The sequence below is a fragment of the Salvelinus sp. IW2-2015 genome, linkage group LG7 (genome assembly GCF_002910315.2).
Source record: "Salvelinus sp. IW2-2015 linkage group LG7, ASM291031v2, whole genome shotgun sequence".
Classification (NCBI taxonomy): Eukaryota; Metazoa; Chordata; class Actinopteri; order Salmoniformes; family Salmonidae; genus Salvelinus; species Salvelinus sp. IW2-2015.
The window spans coordinates 13,797,156-13,812,067 of record NC_036847.1 but is presented as its reverse complement, the minus strand read 5'-3'; the positions used below and the strand labels follow the sequence as shown (position 1 = coordinate 13,812,067).

At 45.5% G+C, this 14,912-nt stretch overlaps 2 protein-coding genes across 12 annotated transcripts in view; both read right to left on the bottom strand.

Moving 5' to 3' along the window:
- Positions 1–3,755, bottom strand: part of usp19 (ubiquitin specific peptidase 19) — a 38,439-nt gene extending 34,684 nt beyond the window's left edge. For 6 of the 11 annotated variants that reach the window (XM_070444444.1, XM_070444446.1, XM_070444448.1 and 3 more), the window contains exons 1-2: positions 3,356–3,754; positions 222–516 (exon numbers count right to left, since the gene is read on the bottom strand). In XM_070444444.1, coding sequence (XP_070300545.1) covers positions 222–372 — 151 coding nt within the window. In that variant the 5' untranslated portion in view covers positions 373–516; positions 3,356–3,754. Of the gene's footprint in view, positions 1–221; positions 517–3,355 lie in introns of all 11 variants that reach the window. The other 5 variants (XM_023991063.3, XM_070444454.1, XM_070444445.1 and 2 more) reach the window with 4 other exon arrangements.
- A 369-nt stretch (positions 3,756–4,124) lies between these two features.
- lamb2 (laminin, beta 2 (laminin S)) overlaps positions 4,125–14,912 on the bottom strand; it is a 60,677-nt gene continuing 49,889 nt past the window's right edge. Inside the window, exons 16-34 of the mRNA XM_023991062.2 lie at positions 14,671–14,798; positions 14,385–14,520; positions 13,646–13,838; positions 13,391–13,534; positions 12,903–13,134; positions 12,634–12,803; positions 10,550–10,774; positions 10,195–10,412; positions 9,789–9,885; positions 8,020–8,392; positions 7,684–7,868; positions 7,275–7,516; positions 6,940–7,143; positions 6,640–6,784; positions 6,244–6,451; positions 5,549–5,690; positions 5,281–5,457; positions 5,033–5,192; positions 4,125–4,775 (exon numbers count right to left, since the gene is read on the bottom strand). Of these exons, the coding sequence (XP_023846830.1) occupies positions 4,639–4,775; positions 5,033–5,192; positions 5,281–5,457; positions 5,549–5,690; positions 6,244–6,451; positions 6,640–6,784; positions 6,940–7,143; positions 7,275–7,516; positions 7,684–7,868; positions 8,020–8,392; positions 9,789–9,885; positions 10,195–10,412; positions 10,550–10,774; positions 12,634–12,803; positions 12,903–13,134; positions 13,391–13,534; positions 13,646–13,838; positions 14,385–14,520; positions 14,671–14,798 (3,516 nt within the window). The 3' untranslated portion in view covers positions 4,125–4,638. The remainder of the gene's footprint in view (positions 4,776–5,032; positions 5,193–5,280; positions 5,458–5,548; positions 5,691–6,243; positions 6,452–6,639; positions 6,785–6,939; positions 7,144–7,274; positions 7,517–7,683; positions 7,869–8,019; positions 8,393–9,788; positions 9,886–10,194; positions 10,413–10,549; positions 10,775–12,633; positions 12,804–12,902; positions 13,135–13,390; positions 13,535–13,645; positions 13,839–14,384; positions 14,521–14,670; positions 14,799–14,912) is intronic.

The following is a 14,912-nucleotide window of genomic DNA, read 5'->3' as shown; positions in this document are numbered from 1 at the left end:
CCTTTAGAAATGACAAACGGGGAACTAAGCAGTACTCCCCATAGATMACACAAAGTAAACCTGAAGTACCCTTCAACACAACTAGTTATCCCCATTGTATAGTCAGGTTTTTGCATTGAGGCTCAACACAACAAATAGGCTRGCTCACAGCAAACACTGCACACATTGCTAATAAAGCAACACCTCCTGCCTTACCACACCCAAAATATCTAATCTCCAACCTTTCTTGTGCTCTGCATTGTCCCCTGCTGCTGCTCGCTTTGCCTCCCTGCTCTCTTGGTTGGCCCTGTCCTTCTGCTTCTTCTTGCTGGTGCTGGCATCGGTGCTGCGCTGACCCCCATTCCGCCGGCCTGATTCAGTGCTGCTGGCCATCTTCAAGCACTTAGCGCTCACGGGACGCCCGTCGCCTGTGTCGCTGCTGCTGGGGTCTGGTTCTGAGGTGTGCCGCTTTCTGCCCGGTCCAGCTATCTTGGCGATGTAACAAGTTAGAACTCTCCCAAAACAGAATCAAGGGGCCTGAATAGAGTCAGGAGACCAACACAGTTATCAATGAGTGTTGCAGAGCTACATAAGAGTCATAAAWGTGTCATTTATGCAGTTGGGCCCCAAGTTCAGACCCCCTTTAAAAGACATGTTCCGGTACTTTGGTGACTAGTAAGTATATKTTTTTTAAACCTCCTGATTTGGGCTGGATGTGTCAARGCGTAGTTCATATATGCATAATCTATAAGCAGAATTACAGTCTTACCTCAATTAGCCACAGAATCCCTAGTTTAAAAMAGTGTTTTATGGAAGCAATGAGCCACCGTTTTCCCTACATTTACCCCCATGTGGGCCAGCCCACAAGCAATTCYAGTTTTAGCCCCTTGCCATTTGAGTGACAGCTAGCAAGATACACATACACAGTAGCACGAGATAGAAAGCAATGACGTGGTGCACATATCTACATATTTGTGACGTAGTAGCACAGAGTTTCTAAACCCAGAAGTTCAACATCGCGAGACTTACGGGAACGCTTGCGAAACAAACCAAGCTGGGGTTTGAGAAGTCAATGAGAAAAGTGCAAAATTCTTCCTTAGTTGTTAATTTTCTAAAAATTTAAAACCTAGATTCAAGCCAATGTCTTAAGTAGTTGAACATGTTATTACTCCAAATGGGTTAAAGTTAAACCTTTTTATTTTCGTCACAAACAACTTTGTATTGAAGGAGTGCCTTTGATTTGACGGCCTGCACATCAAATCAAATTTTGTTGGTCACATACACAGTACAGCGTGAGACGACCATTAGACTCAATGACGCATTTCTGCACATGAGCTTAGGTAACCAATGTCGRCATGACATTGCCTACAAGTGTGATCGTGAATTTCTATTGGAGAAGCAATTTCTGCCCATCTTCAATAGTTGGCCATTTTCACAGACCCCTTTTGGCTCGTGGGCACTACTTTCAGAACTACTGGCTAAAAAGTATACAAAAGTACCAGATAATATCTTTAAGTTGAATGCAGTAACTGTAGCTAAGTCACTCTGGAGATGAGCTCCTGCTAAATTACTTAAATGTAAATGAAGTGTAAAATGAACCCTCACCCCTTTCASATTAAACAATTTAATTCCAAACATTTCCTGTATATTGATCAGATTGCATTATCGCTGCATCCATTATTTTATTTAACTAGGCAAGTCAATTAAGAACAAATTCTTATTTTCAATGACAGCCTACCAAGAGGCAAAACACCTCCTGTGGGGACAGAGGCTGGGAATAAAAATGTAAATGTGGGACAAAACACATCACAAGCGAACAACACTACATAAAGAGAGACCTAAGACAACGCCACAACATGGCACAAACATTGTTAGGCACAGACAAAAGCACAACGGGCAAAAAGGTAGAGACAACAATACAACTGTCAGTAAAAGTGTCCATGATTGAGTCTTTGAATGTAGAAATGGAGATAAAACGGTACATTTTTAGTGTTTTTTGCAGCTCGTTCCAGTCGCTATCTGAAGCGAACTGAAAAGAGGAGTGAAACTGGGATGTGTGCGCTTTGGGGACCTTAACAGAATGTGACTGGCAGAACGAGTGCTGTATGTGGAGGATGAGGGGATTCGTAGGTATCTCAGAGGGGAGTGAGGCCTAAGAGGGTTTTATAAATAAGCATCAACCAGTGGGACTTGCGCCAGGTATACAGWTATGTCCAGTTTACAGAGGAGTATAGAGTGCAATGACGAGTCCTATAAGGTGCATTGGTAGAAAATCCGATGGCCCGAATGGTAAAGAACATCTCTCATGCATAGTCACTTTAATAACTTTACCTACATATTTACTCAACTAACCAGTGCCCATGCACATTGTACCGGTGCCCCCTGTATATAGCCTCGCTATTGTTATTTTACTGCTGCTCTTYAATTATTTGTAACTTTTTTTCCTGCTGATTCTTATTTAWTTTTTTTACTGCATTTTTGGTTAGGGCTTGGAAGTAAGCATTTCACTATATGGCTACACCTGTTGTATTTGGCGCATGTGACATAACATTTGATTTCATTTTTATTTMATCTATAAATTATGTCTCCGTAATCTAGCATGGGTAAAATTAATCAGGATTAGTTAGTATTATCTAACTACTACAAAGCTAAACCGATTGGTGGTGGCTGTCTAATTTAGCTACAAATTAAACACCCCAACAATGTGATATTAACTGCTGAAACTAGCTAACGTTAAATATCTTGAACGTTTTGCCTTGGCTGTTGCAACCTGGATTGTTAACGTTAGTCAAATGTGGCTAGCAAATATCTACCTTTTTGGTACAATGCTGGCTAACTACAATATCTTTAAGTAGCTAGTTATAATATTTAACTTTATAAATTGCATTTGGCTATAGCTAGCTCCCTAGTTAACGTTACACATTGATGTACATTTCTGCCACAGCCTCTTTATCCTCAATGTAATGGCGTCATGTTGCTGCGGCAAGTCAGCTAGCTACTGTACCTACATCACGTTCGCTATCTAGCATACTAAAATAAGTTACTTGACTGTCAATGATCATTGGCAAATCAAGTTGTTCAATAATCAGACAATTCAATATTAAAATGTGAACATGTGATTTCTCATGTCATTAATGACAGGAATAGCTAAATTGCCAATGTAACGTGAGTCGGCTAACGACGTTACTAGCCAACGTAGCTAGTTAACGTTACTCAACTAACAGTTTAACGTTAGCTAAGCAAACAACAGTTAGCTATCTTTAGTTTGTTAGCCAGCTCAAGTTCGTTATGTTGACAAGCTAGACAAACAATGCATATTGACAATATCACCTCATGCCTTGTTATAATAAAATAGCAATTGTGGCGGACTACTTACAAAACGTGTATAATTTGGAGTATGGTCTCCGGGTCTTTGGGCACAATGCCGGCGAGTCCGTAACGTTACTTKTTCAGTCCTCGCTAAGCTTAATGAAACAGCCGCGGGCCTCTGCTCATCCCTGCTTGCAATCGAAACCCCGTACTCCGGTGTTTRTCGAAAATTCGCGTTATCCAGGACCCATTTCTTATATATACCGAATATATAAAGCAAATAAATGTGACGTAAATGACAACAAATCTATCAATCGCGTCAACCTACTTTACCGGCCCCCGCGCAATGACTCGCACTTTGTTTAGGAACAAAAACAGTACAAACCGAAATCCACTCTGAAGACTAGCCACTTCCTGAAGGCAGCACTGTAGCTACCAAACCCTCACCATGTGATCAAGGTTTTCTTGGTTGGTTCTACAGGCGGCAATGCAAGCAGGGCATGCGATTTCTAACACATTATTCTTCTTCTTCTACTACCATGGCGGTCCGCAAACAATCGTTTAAATGCATTTCGCCGTAACACAGGATTATTATAGGGAGGTTATTATAAGGGGATATTTAATAGGACATGACATTTGTTGAGATCTTCTCCTCAGGGGATCCATACCTCTCTCCCCACCATGCAATGTATGTTTATTATGTGCAACGATGGTGTTCCGGTGTTATAGTCACACTATTTCAGTTTCTCGAATGGAGGGTGGAAATGTTTTTTCAATGTCTATTTTCAGGTAACCCCAAAACAGTTCTGTCCATTACAAAAAAAGAATACAAACCATTTAATGTAAGTAGGGTTTAATGAGCACATTCATCCATCATTGATCCAGGAGAGATATCAGAAACTATGTCAGAGTGACCTTTCAGCCAGTGGGTAGGGTACACAACTTTTATTCATTTTTTTTGTTTATCCAGAACAATGTATTCATACGTAATTTTTTGGGCATTCTTTATATTATGAATGTGGCAGTGTTTTAGGGGGTGATCTGAGTTTTGGGCCAAATATCATGTGCAAATGTCTGTATTTTGCATGCACACATTGACACATTTTAATTGAAATGTCATGTGGAGGCACTTCTATCCTTCAGTTGAAAGTCACACAGTAATACACAATGTGTCCACACAATGTTATATTAGTTGTGTGAAATCTCACAATCAAAAAGGCACGGTTACACAGTGTAGTCGGACAGGCACCTCCATGGCGAGGTGCATAGTGTACAGGCTCAGCAGTGTGAAACAGTAGTAGTTTCATATAGTGTCTGTCAGTGTTYGTTTGACCAGCCAGGTCCTGGCTGTTACTGACAGGTGTTGTAGATCTGGATCTGTTTGTTGATGTTGTTGAGGATAGCCTTCATCTTGTCTTCTAGGCCGTCCAACTGCTGGGCTTTGCCCTCCAACGTTTTCTGGTTCTCTTCATAGTCTTTCTCTAGCTCTGTGGATATAAAGTATGTCAAGTTTATATTTTAATGTTTCATCTTAGAATAACCAGGACTGGCTGACAGACCTACATTTTGGTCTCTGGTCGAAGTACACCACAATCAGACAAATTCAGACAATACGGTGACACTTTTTAACCACAAGAGGGCAATGTTGCCTTCGCTATTCTCCAAGGTTAGCGTGTGAAAATCAAAAGTAATGCTGCTTTAAAACAAAGGCGGCCCAGTTCCCTCAAGGGTCCCTCCTACACACCTGCTAGTCTCTGGAGCTTGTTCTGGGCGTCCTTCAGTAGCTCTTTGGCCTCATCTCTTAGGCGCTCTGCTTTCTTCTTCGCCTCCTGGACGGTCTTGGCTTTCGTGTCCACCAACTCCTGCACTGTGTGATACTTATCCATCAGCTCCCCATCTAAAATCTGAGAGAAAGAAGACTGCATAATCAGTAACAGACACGGTATTACAGTCACAAATATACACAAACAAACAACACACACACACACACACCTGCTTGGCCTCATTGGCTTTGTCCCGTGCCATAGTGGCTGTCTCCTCAGCTCGAGCTGCTGCCACGCTGTTGTGGGCACGTTTGAGCTTCAGAGCATTAATCTCCCGACCTAGGTTGCCCATGCGGTCCATGGCATCATTCAGGTCATGTTCACTGCTGGAGGTCTCAGACTCAATCTAAAAGCAGGGAAAACATCAGGAATGTATTATCTTTTGATCCCTTCATCACACCAAACTGCATGCAGATGGTGTCCACACACTTGAGTACCTGTGCTAGTCGAGCCTCCGTTTCACCAATGTCAGCCCGAGCCCGCTGTATGGCCTTCTCTGCTGCGGCCTGGGCCTTCTTAGCATCCTCAAGTGCCTGTTTTACCGTCTCTGCTGTGGATTTCACCCCCTCTGCCCGATTCCTACATAACGGAAACACATGTCAGAATCAGGAGCGTCTTGCTCTGCTGAACCATTTCCTTTGACTTGACACGGCTATAATCTACACAGTGTACAAAACATTAAGAACACATTCCTAAGATTGAGTTGCACCCKGCCCCTTTTGCCCCCAGAACAGCACAATTTGTCGGGGCATGGACTTTATAAAGTGTCAAAAGCATTTCACAGGGATGTTGGGCCATGTTGGGTGGTGGACCATTCTTGATACACACGTGGAACCGTTGCAGTTGCAGCACTTACTACCGTACCCTGTTCAAAGGCAATTAAATCTTTTGTCTTGCCCATTCACTCTCTGAATGACACACATACACAATCCATGTCTCAATTGTCTCAAGGTTTAAAAATCCTTCTTTAACCTGTCTCCTCCCCTTCATCTACACTGATTGAAGTGGATTTAACAAGTGACATCAATAAGGGATCATAGCTTTCACCTGGATTCACCTGGTCAGTCTATGTCATGGAAATGTTTTGTACCTTCAGTGTATAACCCTCTACATACAAGGCACACACACACACCTGGCCTTCTTGGCCTCCCGCAGCAGCTGCTCTGCTTTGCGCACATCGTCCTGTGTCTGTTGCAGAATGGCGTCTACGTTGGAGAGGCTTCGGACCCGGTCCTTGATCTCCTCTGCCAGGTGTCTGATCTGCTGTGGTGAGGCTGGGATGGACAGCTCCAGGACACGGTTGGCAACCGTCTCAATGCTGTCTGGATCAGCACCCTCCTCTGCAAGGAGATGGATATTCAGATCAGCACAGATATGTTTTATGTTGATTGGGAAGTTAACACTTAGTGATGATGCTGATCATGATGATGATCCTGAGTTTAAGATAAATTGCTTTTATGGTCCCATGTAGACAAGGAACTTACTGTTCCTCGAACATCTGAATTGTCTATCACTTTAGCCAACTCACGCATGAGGAAGTCCCGGATCTGCTTGATGAGGTCTCGCAGGTCATTGTTGGAGCGCTCCACCTTGTTCTTGGTGTTGGTGGCCTTGTCCAGAGCTGCCTGGGCTTTACTCTTCGCCTCCTCCGCCTTGGTCTTGGCATCTGCAACCTGAGAAGCCATCAGAATCAGGGATAACTGTTATCAAGTACCCTCATGCTGTAGGTCATACAGTTGTATGCATTAGTGGCATGCTGCAATAGATTTTGCAGGTCTCCATTTGCTGTCAAGACAGTGTTGGTTTAGGTACACTTAGTGTAACTGACCTTGTGGAAGAGCTCCTCTACCTCCCCCATGGCTTTGTTCAGCTCCTTCTCTGCGTGCTTGGACCTCTCCAGGGCGTTATCTGCCATCGCTACGGCACCGTTGCAGTTCAGGCCTCCGCAGTGCCTGTTCCCCTCATCGTCACGGCAACCTGCTCCTCCGCAAAGGCTCTCTGCACAGGGGGCATCGCCAGGGGTCCCACAGACCTGATCAAAGTGTGTGGGGGTGGAACATGTATCAGATTACTACATTTGTTTATAACTTTGCCTGAACTCTTCTTCTGGTCTTGTGCTGTTTAAGGGGTTTAATCCAATCAGACAGATGATGCATGCTTCACCTTCTCATTGATCTTCTTCATGTCCAGGGTCTGAGCCTTGGCATTGAGGTCCCCCAGGGTTCGCTTGTTGGCAGCATTCTTACGGTTGAAGTCATCTTTCTTGGCAGAGATGAGGCGTTCTGTCTTGCGGCGTGTGTCTGCTGATTGGCTAACAGTGCTGGGCGTGGTGATGGTTGACTGGTTGGCTCGCCGCTCTGCATCACGGGACTTGTTATAGGAGCTGCGGATGCTGTCATATGCACCTGGAGGAAAGAGAGTGCCAAATAATAATAAGAACACATTTAATACTTCATTTAACTAATATTTTTTAAGTATTTCTAAAAAAAAAAACATTAATAACATCAGTCATTAGGGCACTATGTATCCCAGAAACCCTATGTTGGAAGGGGGAAACGAAGTCTCTGCTCACCCAGGAAGTTGGAGTTCTTGAGGATGTCTAGTTGACGGTGGAGCTGATCTGAGGTCAGGTTTAGCTGTTTGGCCTCTCTCTCCAGAGCACTGAGCTCATTACTGGCCTCAACGTTGCTGTTCTGCACACTGGTCAGGTCTCCCTCCAGATGATTCAGTGTGTCTGTTGTCTCACCTATCTGAGACCTGCAGGAGAAAGGGACAGGAAATTACAGTTAAACTCCAAAACTGAAGGAGAGGCATATTTATGGTGAATCTTTATGCAGATTGAAAGTCTATCTATGTATGTGTATTGTTATGTACAGTATAATACAGTGTCTGTGTGTATGCCTTGTACCTGAGGTCTTCAATGAGCTCCATCAGGCTGCTGACTGCCTCTGCGGTGGTGTTGCGGGTGTTGACGATGCCCTGGGCCTGTGCCAGCTTCTTCTCCAGGTCTCTGAAGGCCTTCTCATAGGCTCCAGTCAGGCCCGTGGTCTGGATCTCTTGAGCCCGCTCCGACAGGGTCTTGGTTCGGACAGCCAGGTCCTGCACCACCCGGTCCCAGTCCCCAAAGCACTGATGGCAGGGCTGGCAGTTAGGGAACTGGCCTGAGAAGCCCCGGGCACACTGGTCACAACGCACGCCCGACACCCCCTGCTGACACACACAGTGGCCTGACTTCTGGTCACACTGGGATGTCTCTATGCCCCGGGGGTCACAGTCACAGACTGAGAGAGATAGAGAGAGAGAAAGTGAGGGATTGTTAGCATACAATGCATTCGGAAAGTATTCAGACCCCTTGACTTTTCCACATTTTGTTACGTTACAGCCTTATTCTAAAATTGATTAAATAAAACATTTTCCTCACCATTCTACACACAATACCCCATAATGGCAAAGCGAAAACAGGTTTTGCAAATGTATTTAAAAAATGAAAATAAAAATACTTATGTAAATAAGGTATTCATACTCTTTGCTATGAGACTCGAAATTGAGCTCAGGTGCATCCTGTTTTCATTGGTCATCCTTAAAATTGGAGTCCACCTGTGGTAAATTCAATTGATTGGACATKATTTGGAAAGGCACACACCTATCTATTTAAGGTCCCACAGTTGACAGTGCAGGTCAGAGCAAAAACCAAGCCATGAGGTTGAAGGAATTGTCCGTAGAGCTCCGGGACAGGATTGTGTCGAGGCACAGACTTGGGGGAAGGGTAACAAAAAATGTCTGCAGCATTGAAGGTCCCCAAGAACACAGTGGCCTCCATCATTCTTAAATGGAAGAAGCTTGGAACCACCAAGACTCTTCCTAGAGCTGGCCGCCCGGACAAGGGGTCAGGGGAGAAGAGCTTTGGTCATGGAGGTGACCAAGAACCCGATGGTCACTCTGATAGAGCTCCAGAGTTCCTCTGTGGAGATGGCAGAACCTTCAAGAAGGACAACCATCTCTGCAGCACTTCACCAATCACGCCTTTATGGTAGAGTGGCCAGACAGAAGCCACTCCTCAGTAAAAGGCATATGACAGCCCAAGAAGACTCGAGGCTGTAATCGCTGCCAAAGCTGCCTCAACAAAGTACTGAATACTTATGTAAATGTGATATTTCCAGTTTTTATTTTGAATAAATTTGCACAAATGTCTAAAAACCTGATTTTGCTTTGTCATTATGGAGTATTGTGTGTATAGATTGATGTGGGGGAAAAAACAATTGAACACATTTTAGAATAAGGCTGTAACATAACAAATGTGAAAAAAAAGTAATGGGGTCTGAATACTTTCCAAATGCACTGTATGTCTGCTGCTGATATTGATGCCACACTTATAACACATTCCATGACTCATGAATAACACGTTCCATGACTCATGAATAACACGTTCCWTGACTCATGAATAACACGTTCCGTGACTCATGAATAACACGTTCCGTGACTCATGAGTAACACGTTCCGTGACTCATGAATAACATGTTCCATGACTCATGAATAACATGTTCCATGACTCATGAATAACATGTTCTGTGACTCATAAATAACATGTTCCATGACTCATAAATAACATGTTCCATGACTCATGAATAACATGTTCCATGACTTATGAATAACATGTTCCATGATGTTAAAGCTGACCTCTGCACTGGATCCTGGGGTCTCCCCAGTAGTTCTCTTGGCAGTCTGTGCAGGTCTTTCCACCGAATCCATCACGACACTGACACTTTCCAGTGAACTGGGGCACAGGGAGTCCAACATGAGCATGAGGTCACAGAGGAGGTCTGTCTCAGAAAGCACCGTCGTAATGCATTTCGCTACACTATAATCATTTCGCTATACTTTCATAATTTTGCTGCACTCACAATAACATCTGCTAACCATGTGTATGTGACCAATAGAATTAGATTTGATAATGGAACCACACACACACACACACACACACACACACACACACACACACACACACACACACACACACACACACACACACACACACACACACACACACACACACACACACACACACACACACACACACACACACCTCGTTGCAGGCCGAGTTGACAGCGTTGTTGGGGTCACAGCCGCAGGCCTCACAGCCCCGCCCACTAGCCAGGTTCCAGTAGTTGGGCTTACAGTGGTCACATGTCAGGCCGATGGTGTTGGGTAAACACTGGCACTGCCCCGTGGCACGCTGGCAGACACACTCATCCCGCGCTGTACACTGAGTATGCTCTGTGCCCAGGAAGCTACAGGTGCACTCTGGGGAAGCATACAGAAGAAAATAGATTGAACCTTTACTAGGGTGCACGACACATACAGTTTCAATGCAACATTCCTAAAATGAATGGTTCTTAAGTTTTCTGGTGTGTGACGAGGATGTGTCAACAGAGACTCACTTCTGCAGTTGCGTCGCGAGGCGTCTCCATAGTAACCGCTCTTGCACACACCACAGTCCGGTCCCTCTGTGTTGTAGAGACACTTCTCACACTCTCCTGTCCGCCGGTCACACGCATCCAGATCTGACATGTCAATGTTATTACTGCACCTGCAGGGCTGGCACCGCCCACCTGGCTGGGAGGGGTTACCGTAGTAACCAGGGGCGCACTCCTCACACCGGGAACCTGTGACCAATAGGAAAAAAGGTTMAGGGAGAAGGTGTGACATTTTTGAAAAGAAAGAGTAGTTAAGTGGAATGTCTCATGTTGAGATTGAGATATTTATTGGCTGGGTGATGGAGAAAAATGACTTGATATTTCCAAGTATTTCCAAACTGTTTTCCAGTGGATTTAAGTGAGACGGTTACAGCGTGACAGCTTCTGCAGACAGAGAGTCATGTGCTGTGTGTGATACCTACCTCAGTGACTATCAGTAAAGTAGTTATCAGAATGTTACTCAAACTGTACACATCATGTTATAAACTTAATTCGTTTTGATATTTTATCATTGTGCAATGCTATTATATCTTGGGTTAAAAGGGAGTTGGTTACCCAGGAGATTAACAGTGATTAGTGAGGATCTCTGTGATCACACTGTTGCAAAGTGGATTATGTCCAGTCTTTCGGCAGACATCGTGAACAATTAGCTTTTCTCACAAAGAGCCCATATCTTCTTAAGATGTATTCAGAGGAAGGGAGACATACTTTTCATTTTTGAGTCCAGCTGACGGCTGCAGGGGGCAGAGTATGCTGGTGTGGGAGGGGGCTGACTTTTGGGTCTGACAGACAACTTACAGCTGCTGGTCTTGTAGTCTCTCCAGCATACTCTTTCCCCTGCAGCCGTTAGCTGGGCAAAAAAAATGGGAAGTACTGTATTCTAACCCATAGTGGAACAAAACATAGGATTTCCTCATTTAACGGACAAGATTTCCTCACTGATTGATAAAGCGGCATTGTGATACTATTATTTTGTGTTTAGGGGATTCATTGTATCTTTGTTTCTTTGGGGGGTTTTTGTCTTTGTTTCTTTGTGTCTTTGAGGAGCAAACTAAATATATTGAATAAAAGGATATGACACATAGAAGGGGCTGTTGATGGTAAGTAGGTTTACAGTAAAGCACATCATATTGAGCTCATTGCAGCAAAGCTGTCTAAAGCAGAGTAAGCAGAATGCTTGTTTGTCTTTCTGTCACAGGCTCACAGTGCATGTGAATGTACAATAGGTTGGCGTAATCTCACAGCTTCAGCTTGTCTACTATGACTGATATACCTGTTACTGTCTTTTGTGTCTGCAACAGAGGCAGAGAATCACAAGGCAAAATGCAGCGTGGCAGAGACTCTGTTGTTTTCAGCTGGTTGACTGTCTGGCTGCTTAGTGCCTGTGTAAGCCAGCAGGAGTAACAAGCACTGACTGTATGTGCCCAGTATAACATTATAGTTGTTATACACAGGAGACACTGTAGAAGATGACCCAGACTCAGTGTCGGCCATCCAACTCAAACACAGTTATTTGTGTTATACAATCAGTAAAAACGGATTCTTGGTCAGTTCTTGGGAGCTCCATCTACTCTGAGGCAGGAGTGCACTGTGGCACAGCACCATAGATGGGTGGGGTGCTGAAGCCATGCAGGTGGCAGGGGGGGTTGGTAAGAAGAGTGGGGGGGGGTCACCATCATCACTACTCACGCTTGAAAGAACCCTCGGAGCGCTTAACCATCCCCCCTGTGCCAAGTTGGGTAAGGGAGGAAACAACACACGTTATCATTCCACATTTTTCCTGGTAGGATAAACGTTCTACAAGAGAAGTGTCTTCTCTCCCACCATGGCGAATCACTTAGAATATCACACCATGGACATTTCCCTGAGTTAAATCACACTAACAGATCCTCTTTCACAGTACATCATCAACCCTAGGAAGCATCTGCTCATTCATGCAGACATGATCAAACTGTTCTTCGTCCGCTTGCCTGGCTGAAGAAGAGGAGGAAGAACAGTAAGGAGAGAGAGAAGACACCTCAATGGAGAAATGGAGGCGTGGGTTGTACCTGTGTATCCTTGGTTACAGTTGCAGACCACCTGTCTGTTGCGGTTGTCCTGGTAACAGGAGGCAGCGAAGTGGCGTCCGCTGTTTGGGCCATCTGGGCAAGGGCAGGGCCGACATTGGTTACCCATACCTGTGCCCAACTCTGGGTTGCCGTAGTAACCGTTGGCACACCTTGAAATACAGCAATAGCAGTATGCTTGTCAATAACATTACATTGACTACCTTAATTCTTATTCAAGATTCCCCACTGTCCCCGTGGTGAATCGTAACCTGTCACATTTGTCCCCTCCAGTGTTGTCCCTGCAGTTGAGACAGGCTCCGGTCCTCTGGTGGCACTCCTCAGCATGACCATTACACAGGCATCGCTTACAGTTGGGGAAGCCCCAGTGTCCTGCCTGGCAGCCATCGCACCGCTGGCCAAACGCACCCGGGCGGCACGGGCACTGCCCAGTCAACTGGTCACAGGACCGAGTGACCGCACCTTCCAGATTGCACTCACATGCTAGAGAGAGAGGGAGGGAGGGAGGGAGAGAGAGAGAGAGAGAGATTTATTGGAAAGTATAAATCAAGAGAGGAGTGGGTCAGTAGGTAATGAGGCAGCAGGGGGCGCCACCAGTACAGCTGTTCACATAAGTGGGATAGACAGACTGTACAGTCCAATGCACCTTTGCKGAATAAACTATTTGTGTACCCGACAGGATAACACCAGGAGTTTTGCCCTTACTCTTTGTGCGGTTGACTGGGATTACGACACTAACCTTTACATCCTGCAGGTCCAAAGCCGTACGTCCCAGGAGCACACTGGTCACAGCGAAGTCCAATCACGTTTGGCCTACAGCGACACTGACCTCCGTGCGTGTCACACACTGAGCTGACTGAGCCCTGGGGGTCACACTGGCAAGCTGTGAAGAAGAAAGACGTGATGAAAACTTTTTCATTTCATTGTGAAAATAATTACCAGGCATCCTTGATGATAGCAGATCGTGATTATGTGTACCCCTGGAATGACTTACGCAGGGCTCCATGGTTAATGATGGCTGACATGCTGGTGATGAGCTTGGCACAGACGTTGCTGATCTGGGGGCGTGTCACGCTCTTGGCCCCCTCGTGGCAGCGGTAGCGTTCGTAGCTCTGCTTCCTAGCGATGGAGGCAGGGTCACCGCCAATGAACATCTCCAGGGAGGAGTAACGAGGGATCAGGGAGATCTGGAGAGGAAGCAAGGAGGAGTATTAGCTGGATTGCATAAGAAGAACACAATTAGCCAGAGAGAGAGGGAGAGAGATAAAGAGAGAGATGTGCAGACAAGCATCATTTGTTGAGTAAGTTCCTTTAAATTTTATATAATTTACTTTGTAATTGTTGCCCTTTTTTAATTGATAGTTACAATCTTGTCTCATCACTGCAACTCCACAACGGGCTAGTGAGAGGCGAAGGTCAAGTCATGTGTCCTCCTAGACATGACCCACCAAGCCGCGCTGCTTCTTAACACACTGCTCACTTAACCCGGAAGCTAGCTGCACCAATGTGTCAGAGGAAAAAAGCTCCCGGGCCGCCACAAGGAGTCGCTAGAGCACGATGAGCCAAGGAAAGCCCCCCCAGCCAAACCTTCCCCTAACGCAGACAACAGTGGGCCAATTGTGTGTCGCCCTATAGGCTCCCAGTCACGGCCAGCTGTGACACAGCCTGGGATCGAACCCCCGGCTGTTGTGGCGCCTTAGACCGCTGCACCATTCGGGAGTCTTGATACTCACAGAGTCCACAAGAATGTTGGCAGCGGTTGTACCAAGAATGAGAATACTGTTCCCATCCAGATAGCGACTGAACTCAAAGCGAAGAGTGTAGCTCACTCCTCTCTCCATGCATACAGGTGGAGGCAGCACGACAAACCTGCAGCAAACACACACACCACACACAGGAAAATACTAACTTTTAGGAAAAGCAAAATCCACCATGTATTAACGCAAGTGTATCACTGTCACCTGAGCCAGACACAAGGGCACTGTATATTGAATGGTGAGGTGTGTGTGAGTTTCTCACCTGGATCCTGCAGGCAGGGACACAGTGAGCATGTCGTCTGCAGGGATGGTGTTTCCACATGGGCTGCTGGTGGGAATGGGCCCTGGCCGAATGATCGTCACACGGACCTCCCCCCAGTCCCGTGGCATCTTACACAACACACACACACACCACAATAACAGTCATATACAGTTACACACTGTACTGTGCACATCCAGAAAACAGAGGGGAGTGTGTGTGTGTGTGTGTGTGTGTGTGTGTGT